At 47.3% G+C, this 22,197-nt stretch overlaps 1 protein-coding gene across 1 annotated transcript in view; it reads right to left on the reverse strand.

Annotated features, from left to right (window-relative positions):
- spef2 (sperm flagellar and cilia associated 2) overlaps positions 1-22,197 on the reverse strand; it is an 894,484-nt gene that overhangs the window by 858,038 nt on the left and 14,249 nt on the right. The window contains exons 4-6 of the mRNA XM_087994173.1: positions 21,403-21,573; positions 14,407-14,547; positions 13,042-13,121 (exon numbers count right to left, since the gene is read on the reverse strand). Coding sequence (XP_087850299.1) covers positions 13,042-13,121; positions 14,407-14,547; positions 21,403-21,573 — 392 coding nt within the window. The remainder of the gene's footprint in view (positions 1-13,041; positions 13,122-14,406; positions 14,548-21,402; positions 21,574-22,197) is intronic.

A 22,197-nucleotide genomic window follows, 5' to 3' on the forward strand; every position in this document is an offset into this window, starting at 1 on the left:
GACATTGTTGCCGATGTGAATATTGAGTCACAATTAAGTAGAATGAATGGCTTTGAGGTATGTAGGGAAGAGGTGTTGGAAATTCTGGAAAGGGTGAAAATAGATAAGTCCCCTGAGCCTGATGGCATTTATCCTAGGATTCTCTGGGAAGCAAGGGAGGAGATTGCAGAGTCATTGGCCTTGATTTTTATGTCCTCTTTGTCTACAGGAGTAGTGCCAGAAGACTGGAGGATAGCAAATGTGGTTCCCTTGTTCAATAAGGGGAGTAGGGATAACCCTAGTAACTATAGGCCGGTGAGTCTCACTTCTGTTGTGGGCAAAGTCTGAGAGAGAATTGTAAGGGATAGGATTTATGAACATCTGGATAGGAATAATGTGATCAAGGATAGTCAGCATGGTTTTGTGAAGGGCAGGTCGTGCCTCACAAACCTTATTGAATTCTTTGAGAAGGTGACTAAGGAGGTAGACGAGGGTAAAGCGGTAGATGTGGTGTATATGGATTTTAGTAAGGCGTTTGATAAGGTTCCCCATGGTAGGCTACTGCAGAAAATACGGAGGTATGGCATTGAGGGCGAGTTGGAGGTTTGGATTAGGAGTTGGCTGGCTGGAAGAAGACAGAGGGTAGTAGTTGATGGTAAAGGTTCATCTTGGAGTGCCGTCACTAGCGGTGTTCCACAAGGATCTGTTTTGGGACCATTGCTGTTTGTCATTTTTATAAATGACCTGGAAGAGGGGTTAGAAGGTTGGGTGAGTAAGTTTGCGGATGATACGAAAGTCGGTGGAGTTGTTGACAGTGAGGAAGGATGTGTCAGGTTACAGCGGGATATAGATAAGCTGCAGAACTGGGCAGAAAGGTGGCAAATGGAGTTCAATGTAGGTAAGTGTGAGGTGATTCACTTTGGTAAGAGTAACAAGAAGATGGGGTACTGGGCTAATGGTCGGATACTTGGTAGTGTGGATGAGCAGAGGGATCTTGGTGTCCATGTACACAGATCTCTGAAAGTTGCCACCCAGGTAAATAGTGCGGTGAAGAAGGCATATGGCGTACTGGCTTTTATTGGTAGAGGAATTGAGTTCCGGAGTCCTGAGGTCATGTTGCGGTTGTATAAGACTCTGGTGCAGCCACATCTGGAGTATTGTGTGCAGTTTTAGTCGCCATATTATAGGAAGGATGTGGAGGCACTGGAACGGGTGCAGAGGAGGTTTACCAGGATGTTGCCTGGTATGGTAGAAAGATCGTATGAGGAAAGGCTGAGGCACTTGGGGCTGTTTTCATTGGAGAAAAGAAGGTTTGGGGTGACTTGATAGAGGTGTACAAGATGATTAGGGGTTTAGATAGGGTTGACCATGAGAACCTTTTTCCACGTATGGAGTCAGCTATTACAAGGGGGCATAGCTTTAAATTAAGGGGGGGGTAGGTATAGGACAGATGTTAGGGGTAGGTTCTTTACTCAGCGAGTCATGAGTTCATGGAATGCCCTGCCAGTAGCAGTGGTGGACTCTCCCTCTTTATGGGCATTTAAACGGGCATTGGATAGGCATATGGAGGATAGTGGGCTAGTGTAGGTTAGGTGGGCTTGGATCGGCGCAACATCGAGGGCCAAAGGGCCTGTACTGCGCTGTATTCTTCTATGTTCTATGTTCTATGTTCTATGTATTTTCGATGGGTCAGTTTTTATCCAGTGTGTGCAGGATGGTGTCCTCACACAGTATGTAGACAGGCCAACAAGGGACAAGGCCACATTGGATTTGGTACTGGGGAATGAACCCAGTCAGGTGTTAGATTTGGAGGTAGGTGAGCACTTTGCTGATAGTGACCACAATTCGGTTATGTTTACTTCAGTGATGGAAAGGGAGAGGTATATACCGAGGGGAAGAGTTATAGCTGGGGGAAAGGCAATGATGATGTGATTAGGCAAAATTTAGGAAGCATAGGATGGGGAAGGAAACTGCAGGGGATGGGCACAGTTGAAATGTGGAGCGTGTTCAAGGAACAGCTACAGTGTGTCCTTGATAAGTATGTACCTGTCAGACAGGGAGGGAGTGGCTAAGACAGGAAGCCATGGTTTAGAGTAAGTGGAATCTCTGGTCAAGAGGAAGAAGGAGGTTTATGTTAGGATGAGATGTGAAGGCTCAGTTAGGGCGCTTGAGAATTACAAGGTAGCCAGGAAAGACCGAAAGAGAGAGCTCAGAAGAGCCAGAGGGAACACGAGAAGTAATTGGCCGATAGGATCACGGAAAACTGTAAAGCTTTCTATAGGTATATCAGGAATAAAAGAATGACTCGAATAAAATTAGGACCACTCAAAGACAGTAATGGAAAGTTATGCATGGAGTCAGAGGAGAAAGCAAAAGTGCTAAACGAATACTTTTCATCAGTATTCACACTGGAAAAAGACAACTTTGTCGAGGAGGATACTAAGGTACAGGCTACTAGACGAGATGGGATTGAGGCTTCGAAATCGACGTTTCGGGCAAAAGCCCTTCATCAGGAATAAGGGCAGTGAGCCTGGAGCGTGGAGAGATAATCAACGACACCACCCCGTGGCCCAACATTTCAACTCCCCCTCCCACTCTGCCGAGGACATGGAGGTCCTGGGCCTCCTTCACCGCCGCTCCCTCACCACCAGACGCATGGAAGAAGAACGCCTCATCTTCCGCCTTGGAACACTTCAACCCCAGGGCATCAATGTGGACTTCAACAGCTTCCTCATTTCCCCTTCCCCCACCTCATCCTAGTTTCAAACTTCCAGCTCTGCACTGTCCCCTTGACCTGTCCGGACTTGTCCGACCTGCCTATCTCCTTTTCCACCCTCTCCTCCCTGACCTATCACCTTCATCCCCTCCCCCACTCACCTATTGTACTCTATGGTACTTTCTCCCCACCCCCACCCTCCTCTAGCTTATCTCTCCACGCTTCAGGCTCACTGCCTTTATTCCTGATGAAGGGCTTTTGCCCGAAACGTCGATTTCAAAGCTCCTTGGATGCTGCCTGAACCGCTGTGCTCTTCCAGCACCACTAATCCAGAATCTGGTTTCCAGCATCTGCACTCATTGTATATACCTAGATAGGATTGAGGTTCACAAGGAGGAGGTGTCAGCAATTTTGGAAAGTGTGAAAATAGACAAGTCCCCTGGGCCAGATGGGATTTATCCCAGGATCCTCTGGGAAGCCAGGGAGGAGATTGCCGAGCCTTTGGCATTGATCTTTAAATCGTCATTGTCCACAGGAACAGTGCCAGAAGACTGGAGGATAGCAAATGTGGTTCCCCTGTTCAAGAAGGGGAGTAGAGACAACCCTGGTAATTATAGACCAGTGAGCCTTACTTCAGTTGTGAGTAAGGTGTTGGAAAGGGTTATAAAAGATCAGATTTATAATCAACTAGTAAGGAATAAGATGATTAAGGATAGTCAGCACGGTTTTGTGAAGGGTAGATCGTGCCTCACAAACCTTATTGAGTTCTTTGAGAAGGTGACCAAACAGGTAGATGAGAGTAAACCAGTTGGTGTGGTGTATATGGATTTCAGCAAGGCGTTCGATAAGGTTCCCCACAGTAGGCTATTGTACAAAATGCGGAGGAATGGGATTGTGGGAGATATAGCAGTTTGGATCAGTAATTGGCTTGCTGAAAGAAGACAGAGGGTGGTGGTTGATGGGAAATGTTCATCCTGGAGTCCAGTTACTAGTGGTGTACCACAAGGGTCGGTGTTGGGTCCACTGCTGTTTGTCATTTTTATAAACGACCTGGATGAGGGCGTAGAAGGGTGGGTTAGTAAATTTGCAGATGACACTAAGGTCGGTGGAGCTGTGGATAGTGCCCAAGGATGTTACAGCTTACAGAGGGACATAGATAAATTGCAGAGCTGGGCTGAGAAGTGGCAAATGGAGTTTAATGTGGAAAACTGCAAGGTGATTCACTTTGGAAGGGGTAACAGGAATGCAGAGTGCTGGGCTAATGGTAAGATTCTTGGCAGTGTAGATGAACAGAGAGATCTCGGTGTCCAGGTACACAGATCCTTGAAAGCTGCCACCCCAGGCGGACAGGGTTGTTAAGAAGGCATATGATGTGTTAGCTTTTATTGTTAGAGGGATTGAGTTTCAGAGCCATGGGATCATGCTGCAGCTGTACAAAACTCTGGTACGGCCGCACTTGGAGTATTGTGTACAGTTCTGGTCACCGCATTATAAGAAGGATGTGGAAGCTTTGGAAAGGGTGCAGAGGAGATTTACCGGGATGTTGCCTGGTATGGAGGGGAGGTCTTCCGAGGAAAGGCTAAGGGACTTGAGGCTGCTTTCGTTAGAGAGAAGAAGGTTGAGAGGTGACTTAACTGAAACATATAAGATAATCAGAGGGTTAGATAGAGTGGACAGGGAGAGCCTTTTTCCTTGAATGGTGATAGCTAGCACGAGGGGACATAGCTTTAATTTGAGGGGTAATAGATATAGGACAGATGTCAAAAGTGGTTTCTTTACTCAGAGAGTAGTAGGGCGTGGAACACACTGCCTGCAACAGTAGTAGACTCACCAACTTTAAGGGCATTTAAACGGTTTTTGCGTAAACATATGGATGAGAATGGAATAGTGTAGGAGAGATGGGCTTCAGATTGGTTCCACAGATTGCAGCATTGAGGGCCGAAGGGCCTGTACTTCCCTGTAATGTTCTATGTTCTCCATGTTGACTATGCTGAATCTTTCACGGATTCAACACTCTTCGTCATTGTGGACGTCCAGTCTATTGAACATGGGAACGACGATAGAGAAACTGTGAGCATCTTTTGCAATACACTGACTCCTGGAGGATTTGGTCATACATTACATTTACCAGCAGGGAATTGGACAGTTCCATATCATCTATTATCCAATGGCCTGGCGGAAAGAGCAGTCCAGACTCTGAAGACAGGCTGAAGGAAACAGCCAACAGCTTCACTCAACAGCAAGCTGTCCCAGTTCCTCCCTGATCATAAGACCATCCCTCATGCTACTGCAGGGATAGCTCCAGCAGAGTTATTCATAGGGAGACGTCTGCACACCAGGTTCAACCTGATCTTCCCGAACCTGAGGCCGGGGTCAAATGGCATCTGAAATGCAAATGTCAGATACATGACTCTGCTAAACGAGAGACAGTTTACTTCAAGAGATGGTGTTTGGTGTAGGAACCACTGGAATGGCTCTGCATGGGTCAGAGACATGATTCACACAAGGTCAGGCCCAATGACGTGTGTAAAGTTCTGGTTGGAGTGACAGACATGAACAAGCACGTGAGCTGTAAAACACCTCAGGGGGAACCTGACCCGGTGATAAAACACCTCAGGGAGAGGCTGACCCGGTGATAAAACACCTCAGGGGAAACCTGACCCGGTGATAAAACACCTCAGTAGGAAACCTGACCCGGTGATAAAACACCTCAGGGAGAGGCTGACCCGGTGATAAAACACCTGAGGGGGAACCTGACCCGGTGATAAAACACCTCAGGGGGAACCTGACCCGGTGATAAAACACCTCAGGGAGAGGCTGACCCGGTGATAAAACACCTCAGGGGGAACTACAAAAAATAAGAACTAGCCTGTGTCCTCAGATTCAGAGAGGGAGGTATGTCATGATTGTACTGAGGTCAACGAGTTGGACTTCATTGAATAGGTTCCCTGGTTGGACCAGATTAACTGCCCCAGTGCAGGAGCCTGACTGACAGATATAAACAGGAGTGTCAGAGATTCTGTTCAGTCTGAGAGCTGGCTCTGAGGACAGTCATCAGAGTCAAGGCTCCAACAGGGGACTTGGTTACAGGATACTAGCCTCTGTGGAGATATTTTGTATCCAAAGACCATAGAAGATATGGAGGCAGAGTTAGGCCATTCAGCCCATTGAGTCTGCTCCACCATTCAGTTATGGTTCAAATGTTTCACAGCCCCATGTTTCTGCTTTCAGCTGGAAAGATTTGATCCCCTTACTGATCAAGAACCTATCTATCTCGAAAAGAAATACTGCAGATGCTGCAAATCAGGAACAAAAACATAAATTGCTGGAAATACTCAGCAGCATCTGAGGAAAGAAAGCGGACTTAATGTTTTGGGTCCAGCAATCCTCCTTCCGATCTAATTGTGGCTGGGGAAAGGTTGATATTTTTGCTGGAGATGGGGCAGGGGATAGGTGAAGGAGTAGGCAGTAGGTGGAGCTCGAACCGAGAGAGTGAGTCAGAAAATCAGAGCCAGAGAGAAAGATAGAGAGTGACAGACCGACAGACTTATTCCAATCCTACCCTGGTCACCACCCACAACCCTTCCTGTGGTACACGGATGAAATCATCGGAGCTATGTCCCCTCTCATCCAGAATTGGAAAAATTTAGCAATTTCACTTCCAGTTTTCACCTCACTCTCTTCTTCATCTGACTCCTTCCTCCCCTTCCTCAAATTCTTTGTTTCCATTTCTCGGGATAGGCTGGCCACCAATAAGCACTATAACCCCACTGCCTCCCAGAGTTACCTTGACGACACATTCTCACAAGATTCCTGAAGAAGGGCTTATGCCCGAAACGTCGATTCTCCTGCTCCTTGGATGCTGCCTGACCTGCTGCGCTTTTTCAGCAACACATTGTTCAGCTCTGATCTCCAGTATCTGCAGCCCTCAGTTTCTCCTAGACACATTCTCACACCCTGTTTCCTGTAAAGACTCTTTTCCATTCTCCCACTTCCTCTGTATCCGTTGCGTGTGCTCTGATGGTGCCAACTTCTAAAAGGGAGCATCCGAAATGTGCACCCAATTGAGGAATCTCAGCGCTACAGTTGACAGGACCCCCAGCCGGGTCTGACCCATCACCCACTCTCTTCCCTTCCACAACAGTGATAAGGACCCTCTTGTCTTGCACCTACCATCCCAACAGCATCCACATCCAGTGCATTTCTGCCAGTTCTGCCACCTCCAGCACAGTGCCACCACCAAACACATATTCTCCTCCTGTCCCTTGTCAGCCTTCTGCAGGGACTGTTCTCTCTGGAATACCCTGGTCCACTCCTCCTTCATTCCCAACACCCCAACCCCACCCCACACACCACCTCCCCACACAACAGCCCCACAACACCTTCCCCTGCAACCACAGATGGTGGAACACATGTCCATTTCCCTCCTCACCATCCAAGGGCCCAAACACACCTTCATCAGGACCTCCTTACCTCCTCAAAGAATTCTAACAGATCTGTCAGGCATGACCTCCCCTTTACAAAGTTTGCTGTCTCCACCCTATTTTACCATGTACTTGCAAGTACATTGCAATCTCATCCTCAATAACTGAGTCTAAACTGACCGAGGTCAGGCTAACCAGCCTATATTCTATACCACCCTCCCTTCTTAAACATGGGTGTTACATTCTCTACTTTCCAGTCCTCCCTGACTATAGTGATTCCTGAAAGATTATCACCAAAGCCTCTACAATCTGCTCAGCTATCTCCTTCTGAACCCAGGGGCGTAGTCCGATGTAATTTATTCACCTTGAGACCTTTCAGCCCATTTCCCCAGCATGTTCTCATTCTCTGCCCCTAATTGCCTTGAAGTTCTGGTATGTTGCTGGTAACTTCCATTATGAAAACTACCTATTCAATTCCTCTGCCATTTCTTTGTTCCCTATTACTACGTCTTCAGCTTCATTTATCAACGGTTCAATATCTACTTTCACCTCTTTCTTACTTTGTTATATATTTTTAAAGACTTTTTTCGATCTTCTTTTATATTGCTAGCTAGCCTTGTAAATTAAAGAAGAACAGACACACGCAGGAGCAGATTGGGAAGCAGATTTTGGAAATGTGCGGAAGCAACAGGGTTGTTATCATGGGTAACTTCAACTTCCCTAATATTGATTGGAACCTCCTCATTGCAAATAGTTTGGATGGAGCAGTTTTTATTAGGAATGACCAGGAAGGGCCCTGGCTCAATATATAGATAGACCGATTAGAGGGGAGGCCATATTGGATTTGGTGCTTGGCAACGAACCATGCCAGGTGTCAGATCTCTCGGGGGGAGAGCATTTCGGTGATAGAGATCACTACTCCCTGACCTTTACTATAGCCATGGAGGGGGTCAGGAACAGACAGTATGGGAAAGTATTTCACTGGGAGAGGGGGGATTACAATGTTATTAGGCAGGAACTAGGGCACCTAATTTGGGAACGGACGTTCTCAGGGAAATGTAGAAATATGTTTAGGGAACACTTGCTGATAGTGCTGGATAGGTCTTTCCCACTGAGGCAAGGAAGGGATGGGAGGGTGAAGGAACCTCGGGTGACAAGGGATGTGGAACATCTAGTTAAGAGGAAGAAGGAGGCTCAGTGAAGATTGAGGAGGCAAGGATCAGACAGGGCTCTAGAGTGTTACAAGGTAGCCAGGAAGGAACTGAAGAATGGACTTAGGAGAGCTAGAAAGGGCATGACAAAGATTTAGTGGGTAGGATTAAGGAAAACCCTAAGGTATTCTATATTTATGTGAGGAACAAGAGGATGGCCAGAGTGAGGGTAGGGCCGATCAGGGATAGTGGAGGGAACGTGTGCCTGGAGTCGGAGGAGGTAGGGGAGGTCCTCAATGAATACTTTGCTTCAGTATTCACTACTGAGAGGGACGTTGATGTTTGAGAGGACAGCGTGAAACAGACTGATATGCTTGGACAGGTTAATGTTAAGAAGGAAAATGTGCTGAAAAGTTTGAAAAACATAAGGAATGATAAGCCAGACGGGATATACCCAAAGTTTCTACAGGAAGTGAGGTAAGAGATTGCTGCCCCTTTGGTGATGATCTTTGTGTCCTCACTGTATACTGGGGAATGCCAGATGATTGGAGGATGGCAAATGTTATTCCCTTGGGAATAGGGATAATCCTGGGCATTACAGACCAATCAGTCTTACATCACTGGTGGGCAAATTATTGGAAAGGATTCGGAGACACAGGATTTATAATTACTTGGAACACCATGGTTTGATTAGAGATAGTCAGCATGGCTTTGTGAGGGGCAGGTCATGCCTCACAAACCTTATTGAATTCTTAAGGATGTGACAAAACATATTAATGAAGGTAGAGCAGTGGATGTAGATTTTAGCAAGGTGTTTTTAGATTAGATTAGATTCCCTACAGTGTGGAAACAGGCCCTTCGGCCCAACAAATCTACGCCGACCCTCCGAACAGTAACCCACCCTGATCCATTCCCCTACTCCCTACTAATGCACCTATCACTATGGGGCAATGTAGCATGGCCAATTCACCCGGCCTGCCTGGACTGTGGGAGAAAACCGGAGCACCCGGAGGAAACCCACGCAGACACGGGGAGAATGTGCAAACTCCACACAGACAGGCGCCCGAGGCTGGAATCAAACCCGGGTCCCTGGCACTGCAAGGCAGCTGTGCTAACCTGATATGGTTCCCCATGGTAGGCTCATTCAGAAAGTAAGGAGGCATGGGATACAGGGAGACCTGTCTGTCTGGATACAGAATTGGCTGGCCCATAGAAGACAGAGGATGGTAATAGATGGAAAGTATTCAGCCTGGAGCTCAGTGACCAGTGGTGTTCTGCAGGGATCTGTTCTGGAACATCTGCTCTTTGTGATTTTGATGAATGACTTGGATGAGGAAGTAGAAGGGGTGGGTTAGTAAGTTTGCCGATGGCATGAAGGTTGGTGGAGTTGTGGATAGTGTGGAGGGCTGTTGTAGGTAGCAAGGGGACATTGACAGGATGTAGAACTGGGCTGAGAAGTGGCAGACGGAGTTCAACCTGGAAAAAGTTGGAACTGATTCGCTTTGGAGGGTCGAATTTGAGAGATTACAGGGTTAAAGGCAGGATTCTTGGCAGTGTGGGGGAACAGAGGGATCTTGGGGTCCATGTACATAGATCCCTCAAAGTTGCCAACCAAGTTGATGGAGTTAAGAAAGCGTATGGTGTGTTGTCTTTCATTAGCAGGGGACTTGAGTTTAAGAGCCGCGAGGTTATGCTGCAGCTCTATAGGGCACTGGTTAGACCACACTTGGAATATTGTGTTCAGTTCTGGTCACCTCATTTAGGAAGGATGTGGAAGCTTTAGCGAGGGTGCAGAGGAGATTTACCAGGATGCTGCATGGACTGGAGGGTGTGTCTTATGGGGAAAGGTTGAGGGAGCAAGGGTTTTTATTATTGGAGTGAAGAAAGATGAGAGGTGACTTGATAGAGGTGTACAAGATGATGAGAGGCATAGATAGAGTGAATAGACAGAGACTTTTTTCCAGAGTGGAATTGGCTATCACAAGGTGCATTGGAGGAAGGTTTAGGGAGGGGGTCAGATGTAGATTCTTTACACAGAGAGTGGTGGGTGTGAGGAATGCACTGCCAGCAATGGGAGTAGTGTCAGAGACATTAGGGACATTCAAGTGACTCTTGGATAGGCCCATGGAAGATAGTACAATGAAGGGTATGTAGGTTAGTCTGATCTTAGAGTAGGATAAAAGGCTGGCACAACATCGTGGGCCGAAGGGCCTGTACTGCACTCTACTGTTCTAGGTCTATGTTCTAGCTTAGCTTTGTCTTTCATCTTCTATCCCATTATTGCTTTTTTTTTAAATTATAAACAGACATGAAGTCTTACAAGCCAAGTGTAGGGAGTTAGGTAGGACCTCACAGGATTATCACAGTGCCCAGGCTAGAGAGAGTAAAAAGAACAGAATATATTAGGTGAATATGTGACTGGAGAAATGGGGTAGGAAGGAAAGATTGAGATTCCTGGGACATTGGGACTGGTTCTGGGAAGGATGGTTCTGAGATGACCAACAGGTCATGAGAATGGTGCTGAGCTGCAAGGTTGGAACTGGGGTAAGGTGGGGAGAGGGGAAACTGGTTGTTTATGGGAGGAAGGGGACCAATACCCTTGTTGATGTGCTTGCTAATGCTGTTAGGGTGGATTTAAATTAGAATGGCAGGAGAATGGGAACGCGAGCAGGGAGACACAGGAGGGAAAAACAAGGGTGGAAACAAAAGGCAGAAAAGAGAGAACCAAAGGTGGGAGGCAGAAAACATAATGGGGCCAAAGTGCAAAATAAAGCTAAATTAACTAATGAGGTTAAAAAAAAAGTATTTGTGTTTTAATGCATGGAACATCCACAATAAAGTAGATGAATTAGCAACACAAATAGATACAAACTGTTATGATCTAGTTAGGATAGAGACATGGCTACAGGATGACTAAGAATGGGAAGTGAACATCCCGGGATATTTATTAATTAGGAAGGACAGACAAAAGGGAAAGGAGAAGGGGTAGCATTGTTAGTAAAGTAGTAAACAAGGCCATAATGAGGAAGAATATTGGCCCAGAAAATCCCAATGTGGATTGGGACAGATAAACACCAAGGGGCAGAAACCATTGTCAGGATTTGTCTATTGCCCTCTGAGCAATAGGGAACAAGGGCAGGCAGTGACCTTGTGGTACTATCACTGTTCTGTTAATACAGGAACACACAAAATGTTTTGGGAGCCTGTGTTCAAATCCCACCGTGCCAAATGCTGAAATTTGAATTCAATAAAGATCTGGAATCAAAGATCTGATGATGACCATGAATCCATTGTCAGTTGTCAGGAAACACCTATCTGGCTCACGAATGTTCTTTAGGGAAAGAAACTACCATCCTTATTTGGTCTGGCCTACATGGGCGACCTTCATTTATATATTGATTGGACAAACCAAATGAGCAAATGTTTTGAGGAAGAGGATTTCCTGAGTGTGAACATCATGGCCTTTTAGACCAATACTTTGAGGATCCAACCAGAGAGCAGGCTATCCTAGACTTTGTAATGAGAAAGAATTATAATCTTGTTGTGTGGTGTCCCTTGGGGAAGAGCAACCATAACATGGTACAATTCTTCATTAAACTGGAGAGTGAACTAGGCAACAGTGAGGACTGCAGATGCTGGAGATCAGAGTCTAGATTAGAGTGGTGCTGGAAAAGCACAGCAGGTCAGGCAGCATCCGAGGAGCAGGAAAATCGACGTTTCGGGCCGGAGCCCTTCATCAGGAATAAGGCTGGGAGCCTCCAGGGTGGAGAGATAAATGGGAGGGGGTGGGACTGAGGAGAAGATAGCTAAGAGTGCAATAGGTGGATGGAGGTGGGGATAATGGTGATAGCTCAGAGAGGAGGGTGGAGTGGAAGGGTGGGAAGGAAGATTGGCAGGTGGGACAGGTCATGAGGGCGGTGCTGAGCTAGAAGGTTGGAGCTGGGGTAAGGTGGGGGGAGGGGAAATGAGGAAACTGGTGAAGTCCACATTGATGCCCTGGGGTTGAAGTGTTCTGAGGTGTAGAGTGAAATAGTCAAGTCCAACACTAGGGACCAGAATCTATACAAAGGGAATGATGAGGATTTGAGGAACAAATTAGTAAGAATGAATCGGAAAACCTTAGTAAAGAGGTTGATGAGTAGGTAATAATTCATATTTAACATAATTAAAGAACATGTGCAACAATTATTAATTCCTGTATGGCACAAAAATTAAACAGAAAAAGTGGCTCAACCATGTTTTACAAAAGAAATGAGAGAAAATATTAGATTCAAAGAGGAATTGCATAATATTGTCAGAAAAAGCAGCAAAATTGAGGATTGGGAGCATTTTATTATTCAGCAAAAATTGCACAGTTGTAATGGCACACAACGGGGAGGCCACAGAGATTAGATAAATTCCCTACAGTGTGGAAACAGGCCCTTCGGCCCAACAAGTCCACACCGACCCGCCGAAGCGCAACCCACCCATACCCCTACATTTACCCCTTACCTAACACTATGGGCAATTTAGCATGGCCAATTCACCTGACCTGCACGTCTTTGGACTGTGGGAGGAAACCGGAGCATCCGGAGGAAACCCACGCAGACACGGGGAGAACGTGCAAACTCCACACAGACAGTCACCTGAGGCGGGTATTGAACCTCAGTCCCTGGCGCTGTGAGGCAGCAGTGCTAACCACCGTGCTACTGTACCGCCCAGATGGCCCATCGTGCCCAGGGACCTGCTGCTGGGTTCGCTCCCAGGAGTTTGTTGTGACTAATTTTCTCACCTCTCACGTTCTTTTTCAGCCCCGATTGGCTCCAACTTGGTCAGTATTGTTTCAAAGTCATTGATCTCTTTCATAATCATCTAAAAAAAAAAAGAGGTCAGTGCATTGAGTGCCTCAAAGTTCCAAACCCATGACCACTTCCATCTAGAAGGACAAGGCAGCAGATACACAGGAACACCACCCCCTGCAAGTTCCCCTCCAAGCCATTCACCATCCTGACTTGGAAATATATCGCTGTTCCTTCAGTGTCGCTGGGTCAGAATCCTGGAATTCCCTCCCTAAGGGCATTGTGGGTCTACCCATAGCACATTACTGCAGCAGGTCAAGAAGACAGCTCACCCCCACTTTCCCAAGGAGCTACTAGGGACAGGCAATAAATGCTGGTCCAGACAGTGATGCTCACATCCCACAATGCCAAGATATTACCCCCACCACACCATCCCGATTCAATGCTTTACTTTTGCTCATTAACCTCTTATGAGGGTTCTTATCAAAAATCTTCTGAAAATCCAAATATGCCACATGTACTAGCTCTCCACAGACGCTGGTATCCAGTCATCAAGTCACCCTTTATTTACACGTGCATAATATCTGACACTAGTTCAACACCCTCAGAGCCAGCTCTCAGAGTGAACAGAGCCTCTGACACTCCTGCTTGTCTTTTTTTTCTGCAGGTGTGAGACACAGTGAAAGATACAAAGTGCACGAATCTTTATTCAAATTCCACCACCAGGAAGACAGGAAAACACTCGGGTGGCCAGTGACAAACACTGCCCTTCACATCAAAGGGCAGTGCTGTGTGATCAAAACAGTGAGGGGGAGGGTAGGGACTAAATCAAAATAGAGTTGGAGACAGCTGAAACTTTATTGCTGGAACAGCACAGCAGGTCAGGCAGCATCTAGGGAACAGAAGATTCGACGTTTCGGGCACATGCCCTTCTTCAGGAATTTCTGAAGAAGGGCATGTGCCCGAAACGTCGAATCTTCTGTTCCCTAGATGCTGCCTGACCTGCTGTGCTGTTCCAGCAATAAAGTTTCAGCTTTGATCTCCAGCGTCTGCAGACCTCACTTTCTCCTAGAGTTGGAGACACTCCTGCTTGTATCTGTCAGCCAGGGCTCCCTGATTGGACCAGGTTAATAGCCCCAACCAGGGAACTCAGACTCTTTGAGGTCTACCTGGCTGAGCTCATTACAATCTCTACATCCCTTTCCCTCTCGGTCCGGGAATGTAGGACTGTTCTTTCTCTTGTAGCCTCTCCTGGTGTACACTGCTTTCGGTCCTAAACAGTTTCTGTAAAGACAAGTTGTAATGACAGCACCTGTGGACAAGAGGTTCCAGTGACCATTTGCAATAACATTTCTTACCTCAGCTTCCTTCTTCCTCAATTCCTCTTTGCGCTTCTCCATCATTTTAGCTATTTTTCGAGGCACTGGTTTAGAGACATGGATCAGAGATGCCTGGATTTTAGCCATCAGCTCTTCATTTTTCCTTTTAGCTTCTCGGAGCTGGATCAAGTGGAAATAAAGAGACATGAGGGTCACACTGGGTCAGAGCATAAGACCATAAGACATAGGAGCAGAAATTAGGCCATTCAGCCCATTGGGTCTGCTCCACCATTCAATCATAGCTGATAGGTTTCTCAACCCCATTCTCCCCGTAACCCTTGATACTCAGGAACCTATCTATCTCAGTTTTAAATATACTAATGACCTGGCCTCCACAGCCTTCTGTGGCAGTGAGTTCCACAGATTCACCACTCTCTGGCTGAAGAAGTTTCTCCTTATCTCCATTCCAAAAGGCCCTCCCTTTATTCTAAGGCTGTGAGCTGAAAAATGTGTTGCTGGAAAAGCGCAGCAGGTCAGGCAGCATCCCAGGAGCAACATTTCGGGCATAAGCCCTTCTTCAGGAATAAGGCTGTGCCCTCAGGTCCTAGTCTATCCCACATTGCAAACATCTTCCCAACATCCACTCTATCCAGACCATTCACTGTTCTGTAAATTTCAATTAGATCTCTCCTCGTCCTTCTAAACTTCAGGTACAGACCCAGAGTCCTCAAACGTTTCCCATATGTTCAGCTTTTCATTCCTAGGACCATTCTTACGAACCACCTCTGAACACGTTCCAGGGCCAGTACATCCTTCCTGAGATATGGGGCCCAGAACTGTGCACAATACTCCAAATGTGGTCTGACCAGAGCCTTATACAGCCTCAGAAGTACATCCCTGCTTTTATATTCCAGTCTTCTCAAAATAAATGCCATTATTGCATTTGTCTTCCTAACTACTGACTGAACCTGCAAGTTTACCTTGAGAGAATCCCGCTCTAGAACTCCCGAGTTTCTTTGCACTTCAGACTTCTGAATTTTTTTCACCATTTAGAAAATAGTCCATGCCGCTATTCTTCCTACAAGGGTCATTGGTTAAAAATGAGAGGTCTCCTATTAAATACAGAGACGATGAAACATTTTTCTCTTTCAGAGGGTTGTGAGTCATTGGAATTCTCTTCTTCAAAGGCAATGATGCAGAATCTCTGACCTTTTAAAGGTAGAGCTAGATAGACTCTTTATTTACCAAGGGGATGAAAGGTTATCAGGAATATGCAGGAATGTAGAGTTGTGGTTAAAATCGGATCAGCCACAATCTTACTGAATGGTGGAGCAGGCTCACAGGGCTGAGTGAAGGTGAAAGTAAGGACCTCAGATGATGGAGATTCCTGATGAAGGGCTCCGGCCCGAAACGTCGATTTTCCTGCTCCTCGGATGCTGCCTGACCTGCTGTGCCTTTCCAGCACCGCTCTGACCCTGACTCATAGGGCTGAGGGGCCTACTCTTGTTGCTCATTGTTTGCTTGTAACCTGCAATATTCCTCTTGGTTCTCTGCTAAGTTTTTGACCTGACACTTGTCTTAAGCACACTTCTTTCACTTCATCTTAGTTTCCTTTTCCTTTGTCATCCAGGGATCTCTACATTTGTTTGTCCTCCCATCCTCTGTTAAGGGAGCACACCTTCATTTCCTCTTCGAAGGGAGGCCATTGGTCAGATATGGTTTCGGTTACAGTTTCTCCAGCCCAGCTACAGGCCTGTCCAAATGCAGTCTGTCCTCTGTCAGGTAATTACTCTCACTGTGGACCAATTATTGTCATCGGTTTGGGGTACAATTCTCACTTTGGAATGTCATAGCGTCAATGCAAAAGGTTCTGGGTTGAAATCCCACACAAACCTAAATCCCATTTGTTAAATTAAAAAAGAGTGAGAGGACATAGGTTTAAAATGCAAATGAAACAAGTATAATGTGTGGAAAAAAAAGCCTTTTCACTCAGTGAGTGGTGAGGGTCTGGAATACACCACCTGGAAATGTGGGGGAGGCAGCTTCAACTGAGGCATTTGGGAGGGAATGGGATGGAAACGGTGAGCTGGGATAGGGGGGAAAAGGTAGGAGATCAACGTGAGGGGATAGACCCAGTGCAGGCATGATGGGCAGAATGGTATCCTCCTGCATCGTAATAATTCTATGACTGATGACCCACCATCTTCCTATGATATAATGATCGCTATCCCCTAAATGTTTCTCCAATGTCACTTTATCTCTTTGGCCCACCTCATTCCCAAGAACCAGGACAAGCAGAGCCTCTATTCCTGTGAGACTGGACACAAACTGGTGCAGAAAATGCTCCTGAGCACAATGGAGAACACTTGCCCCTTGCTGCCCCGAACACCATTACTGTGCCGGTCTGTGTGTGGGTAATTAAAGTGCCTCATTATAACTACTGATGTTTTGCATCTCTTGATAATTTCCCTGCAAGTTTGATCCACAGCTCATGGTCTGAGCAGTGTAATTGCACCCTTCTTATTCCTTATTCCAATCCAAACCAAACCCTCTCAATCATCCTCTTTCTCCAGCACTGTGATACACTCTTTAACCAAAAATACCACTCTTCCTGCTTTTTCCCATTGCTTTTTTTCTATTCGCATCATAACCAGGAATGTTTGAAACCCACCTGTCCTTCCTTAAACCATTTCTCTATCCTGACTGCAATTATAATCTGACAAGGCAATGTGCACCAGTTACTCCCTGATCTCAGTGACCTCATGCACTCACACTCAGGCACTGCCATCCTTTCCACCTCTTTACTTTCTCTCTGATCTGATTCCACTGATGAACTTACTACTCTCTAAGCTCGTGTTATCTGCCTCTCCCAGTGTTCCTCCACCCTGATATTACTTTTGAATGTTCTTATCTGGTGCCCACACTCCTGCCAAGTTATTTTAAACCTCCCCATCAGCACTCAAAACACACCCCACAAGGACCTCAGTCCAATCCCATCTAAACCTCCTGCTCCTTATTTTAAATCTATGCCCCCTGGTTATTCATCCTCCATGAAGGAAAAAGGTTCCTTCCTATCTCACCTGTCAATGCTCCTGAGCCTTCTCTGCTTTGAGAAAAACAACTCCAGCTTATCCAGCCTCTCTTCATAGCTGAATTGCTCCATCCAGTTCCACCACATCATGGCGAATCCCCTCTGCTCCTCCTTCACATCTTCCTCTCGTGTGGGAACCAGAACTGCACACAGTACTCGAGCTGTGGCCAAACTAATCTTGTACACTTCATCCTCCTCCTCCCTGATCTGCTGGGCCTTCTGTGGAGCTATAAGCTTGCCTCTTGCTGCACTCCCCCACCAATGTCCCGAACCAAAGACCAGTTAATGAGCTGAACCTCTGCTTGCCTGTTTCTCTTGGACTGCGTGGTGGTCACACATTCCCTGCCTGCTGCCTGTCTGTCGTTAATTCATGGTATTATCACCATTCTGAACATATGAGCCACATAGATCTACACCTCATGGATAAAAGCCAGTGATTCTGGCCACTGCTGTGAAACATGCAGCACATGACCTGACTGCACATGGGCTCTCAGTGGTCACAAGAAGAGTCCACAGCATCCTATCTGCCACAGAATAGGCCAAGCTGTTCTGCTATGCCTAAATCATTGTATTAAGTTACATCATTTACTGTAATTTTACTTTAACTTACTTTAAATTTATTCCTGCACTATTAACTAAAATAGGAGAAAGTGAGGACTGCAGATGCTGGAGATCAGAGCTGGAAAATGTGTTGCTGGAAAAGCGCAGCAGGTCAGGTAGCATCCAAGGAGCAGGAGAATCGACGTTTCGGGCATGAGCCCTTCTTCAGGAGTGAGGAAAGTGTGTCCAGCAGGCTAAGATAAAAGGTAGGGAGGAGGGACTTGGGGGAGGGGTGTTGGAAATGCGATAGGTGGAAGGAGGTTAAGGTGAGGGTGATAGGCCGGAGTGGGGGTGGGGGCAGAGAGGTCAGGAAGATGATTGCAGGTTAGGAAGGCGGTGCTGAGTTTGAGGGTTGGGACTGAGACAAGGTGGGGGGAGGGGAAATGAGGAAGCTGGAGAAATCTGAGTTCATCCCTTGTGGTTGGAGGGTTCCTAGGCGGAAGATGAGGCGCTCTTCCTCCAACCGTCGTGTTGATTCGGTCGCCCGAGATAGAAATGGAGAGGTCTAGGAAGGGGAGGGAGGAGTTTGAGACGGTCCAGGTAAATTTGAGGTCGGGGTGGAAAGTGTTGGTAAAGTGGATGAACTGTTCAACCTCCTCGTGGGAGCACGAGGCAGCACCGCTACAGTCATCGATGTAGCAGAGGAAAAGGTGGGGAGTGGTGCCAGTGTAAACCGACCGACTCCCACAGCTAACTAGACTACTCCTCCTCCCACCCTGCCCCCTGTAAAAACGCCATCCCATTCTCCCAATTCCTTAGTCTCCGCCGCATCTGCTCCCAGGAGGACCAGTTCCAAAACCGTACAACCCAGATGGCCTCCTTCTTCAAGGACCGCAATTTGCCCCCCGACGTGGTCGACGATGCCCTTCACCGCATCTCTTCCACTTCCCGTACCTCCGCCCTTGAACCCCGCCCCTCCAACGGCCACCAGGACAGAACCCCACTGGTCCTCACCTACCACCCCACCAACCTCCATGTACATCGTATCATCCGTCGTCATTTCCGCCACCTCCAAACGGACCCCACCACCAGGGATATATTTCCCTCCCCTCCCCTATCAGCATTCCGTAAAGACCACTCCCTCCTTGACTCACTCGTCAGGTCCACACCCACCACCAACCCAACCTCCACTCCCGGCACCTTCCCCTGCAACCGCAAGAAATGCAAAACTTGCGCCCACACCTCCCCCCTCACTTCCCTCCAAGGCCCCAAGGGATACTTCCATATCCACCACAAATTCACCTGCACCTCCACACACATCATTTACTGCACCCGATGTGGCCTCCTCTATATTGGGGAGACAGACCGCCTACTTGCGGAATGTTTCAGAGAACACCTCTGGGACACCCGCACTAACCAACCCAACCGCCCCGTGACTCAACACTTCAACTCCCCCTCCCACTCCACCAAGGATATGCAGGTCTTTGGACTCCTCCATCGCCAGACCATGGCAACACGACGGTTGGAGGAAGAGCGCCTCATCTTCCGCCTAGGAACCCTCCAACCACAAGGGATGAACTCGGATTTCACCAGTTTCCTCATTTCCCCTCCCCCCACCTTGTCTCAGTCCCAACCCTCGAACTCAGCACCGCCTTCCTAACCTGCAATCTTCTTCCTGACCTCTCCGCCCCCACCCCACTCCGGCCTATCACCCTCACCTTGACCTCCTTCCACCTATCGCATTTCCAACGCCCCTCCCCCAAGTCCCTCCTCCCTACCTTTTATCTTAGCCTGCTGGGCACACTTTCCTCATTCCTGAAGAAGGGCTCATGCCCGAAACGTCGATTCTCCTGTTCCTTGGATGCTGCCTGACCTGCTGCGCTTTTCCAGCAACACATTTTCAGATAGAATTTCTTTACCCATACTTACAAATCAGCTCCCCCTCTGTGCCTACAACAACTTTCTTCCTTGTTAAAAAAATTCCCAGAACACCAGGTTATAGTCCAACAGGTTTAATTGGAAGCACTAGCTTTCGGAGCGACGCTCCTTCATTAGTTGGTTGTGGAGTATGAGATCGTAAGACACAGAATTTATAGCAAAAGTTTACAGTGTGATGTAACTGAAATTATACGTTGAAAAATGCAACTTTAAGAAAGTTCTGGGATTTACATATGAAAGAACTGAAACCAACGTGGTCATTCTAAAAGATGAGAGACTTAACAAACAATCCAGGTCTTTTTCAATATATCATCTCAGTTACATCACACCATAAACCTTTGCTATAAATTCTGTGTCTTACGATCTCATACTCCACAACCATCTAATGAAGGAGCAGCGTTCCGAAAGCTAGTGCTTCCAAATAAACCTGTTGGACCATAACCTGGCGTTGTGTGATTTTTAACTTTGCCCACCCCCAGTCTAACACCAGTAACTCCACATCATTCCTTCCTTGTGCTAGTTTAGAATTACATTGTTCAAAATTATTAGAAACACAGTCTCTAAAACCCGCTGCTCAACAGCTAATCAACACACAACCTTCCTGTGATGTCAATCAGACATGTTTCTCTTCTCACGCTGTTATTCCTGTTGTCTGCTTCCCTTCTCTCTCTGTCCCCCTCCTCTCTCTAACTCCACCCTTTCCCAAGCTCTCTCACTCCCTCGATCTCAGTTTCTCTCTCTCTCTCTTTCACAATCTCTCTTTCTATCTCAGTTTGTTTCTCTCTCTTCACCTTTCCCAGTCTCTCTCTCTCTCTCTCTCCCTCATTCCCAGTTTCTCCCCCTCTCTCATTCCCAGTTTCTCCCCCTCCCTCATTCCCATTCTCTCCCCCTCCCTCATTCCCAGTCTCTCCCCCTCTCTCATTCCCAGTCTCTCCCCCTCTCTCATTCCCACTCTCTCCCCTCCCTCATTCCCAGTTTCTCCCCCTCCCTCATTCCCAGTTTCTCCCCTCCCTCATTCCCAGTCTCTCCCCCTCCCTCATTCCCAGTTTCTCCCCTCCCTCATTCCCAGTTTCTCCCCCTCCCTCATTCCCAGTTTCTCCCCTCCCTCATTCCCAGTTTCTCCCCCTCCCTCATTCCCAGTTTCTCCCCTCCCTCATTCCCAGTCTCTCCCCCTCCCTCATTCCCAGTTTCTCCCCTCCCTCATTCCCAGTTTCTCCCCCTCCCTCATTCCCAGTTTCTCCCCTCCCTCATTCCCAGTCTCTCCCCCTCCCTCATTCCCAGTCTCTCCCCCTCCCTCATTCCCAGTCTCTCCCCCTCCCTCATTCCCAGTTTCTCCCCTCCCTCATTCCCAGTCTCTCCCCCTCCCTCATTCCCAGTTTCTCCCCCTCCCTCATTCCCAGTCTCTCCCCCTCCCTCATTCCCAGTTTCTCCCCCTCCCTCATTCCCAGTCCCTCACCATGTCTCACCGATTCCTGGTTTTCAGTTCGCTGCTGTTCTAGAATGTCTTGTTTTCTCTGTAGCTCTTCCTCCTGTTTCTGGTTCACCTGCTCTTTTATCTCCTTTCCCAGAGCTACAAAGTGGCTTGATACGTTGCGTAGGATCACATCAACTTCACGTGGAATCATCGACTTCAAACGCTACAAGGAAAAGTCAAGAGAAACCAACAAGGAGTTTAGGAATATTAATTAAAGTGACATGTGCAATTATAGCAATTTTGAGAAGCGCAGTGACCATTCACATCACTACATCGGAATGATGACATTGCAGACAGCAAGTTGAATTTTACAGTGAACAGTCCCAGAAATCAAGTTACCAGTTAGTTCTATCCCAGTGTCTGCACTCCCCATAGCCCCATATCAATCCCCAACTAATCCAATTGTCCTGTTCTCCCCACAGCCCTGTATTAATCCCAAACTAATCCCACCGCCCCGCTCTCTCCCCACAGCCCTGTATTAATCCCAAACTAATCCCACTGTCCCACTCTCTCCCCACAGCCCTGTATTAATCCCAAACTAATCCCACTGTCCCGCTCTCTCCCCACAGCCCTGTATTAATCCCAAACTAATCCCACTGCCCCGCTCTCTCCCCACAGCCCTGTATTAATCCCAAACTAATCCCACTGCCCCGCTCTCTCCCCACAGCCCTGTATTAATCCCAAACTAATCCCACCGCCCTGCTCTCTCCCCACAGCCCTGTATTAATTCCAAACTAATCCCACCGCCCCGCTCTCTCCCCACAGCCCTGTATTAACCCCAAACTAA

Source organism: Chiloscyllium plagiosum, unplaced genomic scaffold (assembly GCF_037043375.1).
Source record: "Chiloscyllium plagiosum isolate Xiang-an unplaced genomic scaffold, Cpla_swu_hap1 HiC_scaffold_2, whole genome shotgun sequence".
Classification (NCBI taxonomy): domain Eukaryota; kingdom Metazoa; phylum Chordata; class Chondrichthyes; order Orectolobiformes; family Hemiscylliidae; genus Chiloscyllium; species Chiloscyllium plagiosum.